General features: G+C 35.3%; 1 protein-coding gene across 2 annotated transcripts; it reads left to right on the forward strand.

Moving 5' to 3' along the window:
* LOC109226646 (proton pump-interactor 1-like) lies at positions 629–5612 on the forward strand. 2 transcript variants are annotated; one of them, XM_019391467.1, is made up of 8 exons: positions 629–806; positions 2211–2582; positions 2897–3091; positions 3211–3390; positions 3501–3695; positions 4207–4305; positions 4385–4906; positions 5005–5612. In XM_019391467.1, exons 2-8 carry the CDS (start codon positions 2217–2219, stop codon positions 5314–5316), a joined length of 1869 nt encoding a protein of 622 aa, XP_019247012.1. In that variant the 5' UTR covers positions 629–806; positions 2211–2216; the 3' UTR covers positions 5317–5612. The 2 variants fall into 2 exon arrangements, with proteins under 2 accessions (XP_019247012.1, XP_019247011.1); XM_019391466.1 differs by lacking the exon at positions 629–806 and adding an exon at positions 861–1009.

A 6949-nucleotide genomic window follows, 5' to 3' on the forward strand; every position in this document is an offset into this window, starting at 1 on the left:
ACTTTGACGGCTCATTGGGACTGTATCCAGCTTTTGAAACATGAAGAATTAAAAGATTGAATTGAGAATATTTCGTACTCTATCATTTTCCACATTCCGCCTTACTAATACTCCTTCCGTTTCAATTTATGTGAACTTATTTTCTGCTTAGTGTGCCAAAAAGAATGACCTTTTTCCCTATTTGAAAACAATTTACCTTTATGAAATGATTTATAGCCACACAAAATATATGTGCCCCATTTTACACCACAAGTTCAAAAGTCTTATCTCTTTCTTAAACTTCGTGCCCAGTTAAATGGGTTCACATATATTGAAACGGGAAGAGTATTTATTAGTTTTTAATATTTTTAAATTAATATATAAATACCATTTGAGATTCTAAAATAAATTATTTAATCATATGTTTTAACATAAATAAATTAACAAAATAAGTTTTGGGTATTCTTTTGTTATGACAATCAAATACGATCCAAATTTAAGTGTTGCTATTGGCCATAACAGGTAATTATTCTAAAAGGGCAGAAAATGAGACTGTTATAGAAGGATTTTATTATTATTATTTAAAGAGTTAAGTAGTAGTCCTATTATTTAAGAAAAGAAAATATCCTAACCTTGTCTCTACAAGACTATACACTTGCACCTCTCTGTGTGTCTTTGTTTAGTTTCTGTCTCACATTTTTCTCAAGAAGTAGAGAACAGAGAGGGAGGGAGAGGAGAGTGGAGATATTTGGGGGGTCTCACTTGTTTCACTCTCAATCTCTCTTTCGAATGGCCCTCTCCCATTTTAATTTGTTCCAAACCAAAGGGTACACTCTCTTTAAATTCTCTGCCTTAATTTTTTCCTTATTACCTGCAACTCTCCCCCTTATACATGCTTCATTTTCAATCCATTTCCACAATTCTGTCTCTCCCTTTCTTCACTCTTTCATAGTTTCTCTTTTTCTTTTTCCCAAAAAAATAAAATAAAAATAAAATCTTTTTTTTTCCATCAGTATTGATCTTGATTAAGGTGACCCTCCTTACTTTTCATTAAAATAAATGATATGGTTTTTGCATGGATGTTTTTTTCAATTAAATTTTTGATATTTTGGGGTGAGAACAAACTCTTGTGTCCAATTCTGCTCTATGATTATTCTGGTTATTTGATTTTTTAACAACCGACCTAAACTAGTTTGGAATTGAACGTAATTGAATAACTAGTTGTTTTGTCTTCTGCTTCAGTTTGCATTAACGCATGCAACCATTGTTCTGTTACCTTTCATGCTTAACACCTGTAGATTTATTTGTATGCAATGTGTACTTTTTTCGTTATTAACTGTATAATATTTACTGTTATTTCTGATGTGATTCATAGTTTTCTCTTTTCATTTTCCCTATTTATGTTCCTGGAGGCATCTGTTTGATTTCCACGCTTCAGCCTCAATTTATTGGTGTTTTCTTAAATGTTTTTTTTGTGTGTGTGTTACTCATCTTTCTGAGCTCTTGTATGCTGTATTTGTGTTGAGTATCTATCTAAGTTACACACATTGATGACGAAATGAGAGAAGGTCGCTTGAAATGGTTTGGCCATATCCCACATCAACCTCTCCATAGGTGTGAAATCATGGTGAATAAAGGCATTACAATGGGACGAGATATACTTAAAATCATGTGGAATTAAGGAAGTTTTCAAGAAGGAAAAATAGGCCATAGTGAAAGAAAATGATATCTAAGAAATACCAATTAGTTGGAATTATATGTTAGGCATGTTAGTACGTGTACGGTAAGTACTAGTATGTTTTTCTAGGAGTCTTTTCGCCCTGTATGTGTTAGGATGTTAGTATGTATGTTTATGATAGGCAATACATGTTTTTCTAGGAGTTGTTTTGCCCTGTCAAAGTTATAGAAAATACTATAGAGAACATCTAGTACTTTTTTACTTATATTTTGTATAATATTGATCTAAGATGAGCGTAAGGGAGCAACATGACCCCAACTTGTTTGGGGTTGAGGCGTAGTTGCTGTATTGTCTTCAGCATTTGATATAGACAATTGTAACTTTGAAAATTTTGTTCTCATTGTCTTTTCTCCATCAGGTGTTCTGTGTCTCCTGAGTACAGTTGTATTCTCAAATGAGTTAGTAGTAATTAATACGCAAATTTTGTTAAAATGTTCTGTGTTGTCTGCTTCAGGATTTGAGAGTTGAAGTCGGTTTTTGGTTTGTTTTTCAGTGAATCATGGGTAGAGACATGGAATCTCAGTTAGCTCATGTTTCAGTTGAAACTGGAACTGAACAGGAAAACCTGCCGAAGGAAAATAAAAAAAAGAATAATGGTTTAGGGGTTAATGAGACTATAAAATTTGGCTCGCATGGTACTCAAGAAACAAATAAGGAGGCAGGGAAAAAAGTTCCTGTGAGCAGCCTCCGGAAGGATGCAGTTGACGACTGGCCTGCACCTAAGCAGATACATTCTTTCTATATTGTTAGATATCGAAGATTTGAAGACCAAAAACTCAAGGCCAAATTTGATCTGGCAGAAAAAGAGCTACAGAAAATGAACAAAGCAAGATCTCAGGTTATTGAAAAATTGAAGGCCATAAGGGTAAGTTTTGTCTCTAACTCTTCTTTCGGCTGAACCCTGCAAGAATGTATCTTTTGTAACACTTCTAATGTTTTTGTTCTGGTTAATGTGTTTGGAAGAAAGTTCAAACGAAGAGAAAAAGGATTCCAAATAATGTATTTTTTTTGGTGAGATTAAGTGCATTTGCATTCTCCCACATGCACATATTCCTGTAAGCAGCATAGATTTACTTTATCTGTAGGAACCATTGATTTGGAAATGTGAGCTTAAGAGTTCTTTTACGCTAATAATGAAAACCTTTGATCGTTCTATCTGTGGGAACCATTGATTTGCAGGCAGAACGATCAAAGTTGATAGACCAAAGGAAATCTGTGAGTGCTGAGAATCAGGAGTTTTGGGCAGTAATTGGTGAGAAAAGAAAGGAGATGGAACCTCTGCAGGATGCCCTGGGCAAGCTCCGTGGTCCTAGGAAAGCCGGCAGAGAAGGGGGTCCTAGTCTGTGTTCATCTGAGGAGGAACTTGACGATCTCGTAAGCTCTAGTCTCTTTGTCCTTTTAGTTTCTTAGATTTTCTTTTCCTGCATTTTCCTTTTGCTGTCCTGCTACCAGCTAGTGTTAATTGTTATGTTTTTTATTTGGAAATCGATTAGATTAAGAGTCTGCAGTACCGCATTCAGCATGAAAGCATTCCTCTGACTGAAGAGAAGCAAATTCTGCGAGAAATTAAACGACTTGAAGGAACAAGGGGAGAGGTAAGAGACCATATGGCTATGAGGGCACAGATTCAAGATTCAATTGGTGAAAAAGAAACAATACAAAAGCAGGTTAAGGTAAGGGTCAGATCTTTTTGTATACTTGTACAGATGTGAAATATCAAGTTTTCTGGGATTAAGGATGTTGTTGGTTAACTAACGATACTCAATCCTTTTTGGTATTATAGGCTATAAGTGGTAACCTTGACGGGGTTCGTAAGGAGCAACAGGTGGTTAAGGCCAAGCTTAAGCAACTAGATGATCAACTCGATGCCAATACCAGTCAGATTAAGTTATTGGATGAGGAATTGAAGGAAATAACAATGAAGAGGGACACAGCTTTTGCACATGTTCTGGAATTGAGAAAACACCGTGAAGAAGGGGTATGATGTCCTTTCCATGTTGATTAAAATGTTCTCAAGTATACCGAGAAAGAGATTATGGCATATGTTATGCATCTCATTTATTTATTTCCTTGGTGTGATATATTTGTCATGAAAAACCTCAAATACAATTAGTGTATCGACGCGAACTGAAAAAATATCCCCTTAAGTAGGAAATTGACAAGTGATCTGAATTTCTTGCTACCTTCAGAATTATTTGCTTAGAGAATATAGTTATCAAAATACCTCTCTTCAACTGCTAGAAAGATTTCTTTGGTGGTTTTAGATAAATATTACTGGAGAACAACAAGATGAGGGTTGTGGGGAACTTTAATAGATGACGACAGCTTACAAGGATCATGCATATGCATATGTTAATCTCAGCATTCTGAACAAATGTATTCTGTCGCTCTCGATTACTTTAAAATTGAAATGTATCATTTGCTGCAAGAATGAAAGAGAAAAGTATTATGTATTTTATGATCTTTATTATGTCGTTTAATTTTCTCAGAATGCTCCTTTCTACCAAAACAATGCACTGTTGCAAAAAGCAAAATTGCTAGCAGATAAGAAGGATGTTGAAGCCCTCAAAGAACTCTCACTTACAGAGGTACGTTAGATCTGTCTTTAGTTGCTAAACTTGAAGTTTTGCATGTTCCTTGTTCGAAAATAATTTCTTTTATTTTCAGGTCGATAAATTCATTTCCCTTTGGAGTGGCAGTAAGCCATTTAGGGATGATTATGAGCGGAGAATTTTAACATCACTTGATATTAGGCAGTTGAGCCGAGATGGCAGGATGAGGAACCCCAACGAAAAGCCTCTAGTATTACCAGCGGCGCAGACTGTTTCCCAATCTGAGATTGTTGAAAGAACTAATACCAAACCATTAAAGGAAGAATCAGCGCCTCCTGCTCAGAAAGTACAGAAAGAGAAGAACAACAAGCAACCAAAAGAAGCAAGTAATAAAGTTACAGAAAGTACCACGAAAAAGTACATCTTTGATATCGAAGAGGAAATCCATGGTTTAGAAAAGCAACCCAAGGATATGACTTCCAAGAAGGAAGTTGATGAAGCGAAATTGAGGGAGATGAAGAGAGAGGAGGAAATAGCAAAAAATAAGAAGGCAATGGAGAGGAAGAACAAGTTGGCCGAGAAAGCAGCTGCCAAAGCAGCAATAAAAGCTCAGAAAGAAGCTGAAAGGAAGCTCAAGGAAATTATCCTGATCATTCTACCATTTCTTTCTTGTTTTACATCGTAGGAATTTACATTAGCTATGGACTTATACATATCACCTTTACTCCTTTTCAGGAACGTGAGAAGAAGGCGAAGAAGAAAACTGGAGCATCTGTTCCTGCTGAGGAATCTACTGAGGAACCAACTGAAACATCGGCAGAGGTTGCTGAGGAAGAGAAGATTGAGGAAAAGGTTGAAACATCAGTTGCACCTAAGGTTAAGGCGCCGAAAGAGAACACTATCAGGAGTCGACCAAAGCGTGCAAAAGGCGTGGATATTCCTAAAACTATACTGAAGCGGAAAAAGGCAATGAACTATTGGCTATGGGCTGTGCCTGCAGCTCTTGTAGTTCCACTACTACTAGTAGCATACAAGTATCTTATCTAGATTATTATGAAAGTCAAAAGTAGAGGGGGGAGTAAAAGAGGTGGAAAACTTGGTATTGCTTACAATTTTGTATTAGCAAGTTCTGTTTTTTGTAATCTTAAGTCATGCCTATTTTTTGCATCCTTGACTAAGGATGGAAAAGTCATAATGTTGTGGTAGATAAGGCCTTCTCAGATACTTACAGAAAGAGTATTTTATGTATGTTTGATTTTGGTTGGTGTAGTTTCAAGTTTTGACATTTGCTTAAAGATTTTAATCTTGGCATTTAATTGTAAAACATTTGAGTTCTTTATGATCTTCCTACTTGCTGCTTCATAGAAAGATAGCCTTAACTCTGTTCACCTAGGAGTGCATGTTTTGTTTTTGTTGAGAGTTTGTCTTTCTGTTGGTATGCTCTCCCCTTCTCATGTGCTCACAGAAGTTTGCAAATGCTCGTTTTCGCAAATATTACAACAACATACCCACTAATATTCCACACCGTGGTGTCTGGGGAGGGTAATATGTACGCAGACCTTACCCCCTACCTTGTGAGGATAGAGAGGTTGTTTCCAATAGACTCTCGGCTAAGGAAAGCATAAGCACCATATTAATGAAAATATAGACAAAAAGGTACAGTACCAAAAAACCATATAAAAGCAGAATAGAAACAACAAGACAGTAAGGTGATCAGCAATGAAAGAAAACAACGGTTAGTCATAAAAACCTACTACCAACGGAAAGCGAGACTGCGTGCAAATACTACTGTTATGTACACTCTAGACTACCTACTCTACTACTCTAATCCTCGACCTTCATATCTTCCTATCGAGGGTTATGTCCTCGGTCAGCTGAAGTTGTGCTATGTCTTGCCTAATTTCGTAAATATCCTATCAGCTTAATTTGTAGTATTATTATTTTTTGAAAACCGTGGTGTACAGGGCAGCTTACGCGCACCTCGACTATTTCACGGGATACATGTCACCTCTCACCAGCAACAAGTATTAGGTAACTCTATCCACCAAGGCTTGGATAAATGGGAAGAAATCACCTAGTAATTTTTTGCCTCCCCTAGGATTTAAACTTGAGATCTCAAGAGATTGTAAGTTGTATGTTCTCTTATTTTCCGTCTTTTTCTTCTTTCTTTTAGAGATGATAAGCTTGACTTCCAAGGGACAAGGCTGGACTTCATCTTAATACTTCAATGGGATTTTTGATGAGTTAATTTTATTCGTGGTCATTGAACTTTTGTGTTTGTTATCCAAAAGTCATGACTTTTCTTTTTTTTTGTTACGTAAAAATCATTCAACTTTGTATTCATTACACAAAAGTCACTTTTCTTTCTTTTGTTACACAAAAATCATTTTACTTTGCTCTAGTTATCACAAAAGTCACATTTTTACTTGAAAAGTCTATTATGCCCTTGATATTATATAAACCTTCATATTTATGTAATACCTTCTATATTATATACTATATAATATATTTTTAACTACGTATTTTATTTATAAATAAAATAACTTAATATTATTTTATTTATTATTTTTATAATATATTCGTATATTTAATTTTTTCTTAACGTTAATTTTCAAAATATATTAGTAGCATTATTAATTTGTCAGTAACTTTAATATATATTAGAAGAGAAATAAATCGG

The sequence above is a fragment of the Nicotiana attenuata genome, chromosome 6, assembly GCF_001879085.1.
Source record: "Nicotiana attenuata strain UT chromosome 6, NIATTr2, whole genome shotgun sequence".
Classification (NCBI taxonomy): Eukaryota; Viridiplantae; Streptophyta; class Magnoliopsida; order Solanales; family Solanaceae; genus Nicotiana; species Nicotiana attenuata.

Bases quoted from the DNA above. Each gene is read 5' to 3' on its own strand.
- LOC109226646 (XM_019391467.1), top strand. From the start codon at position 2,217: ATGGGTAGAGACATGGAATCTCAGTTAGCTCATGTTTCAGTTGAAACT. The intron at 3,391-3,500 runs GTAAGGGTCAGA...TTGGTATTATAG, and splicing joins CAATACAAAAGCAGGTTAAG to GCTATAAGTGGTAACCTTGA. The intron at 4,907-5,004 runs GAAATTATCCTG...ACTCCTTTTCAG, and splicing joins AAGCTGAAAGGAAGCTCAAG to GAACGTGAGAAGAAGGCGAA.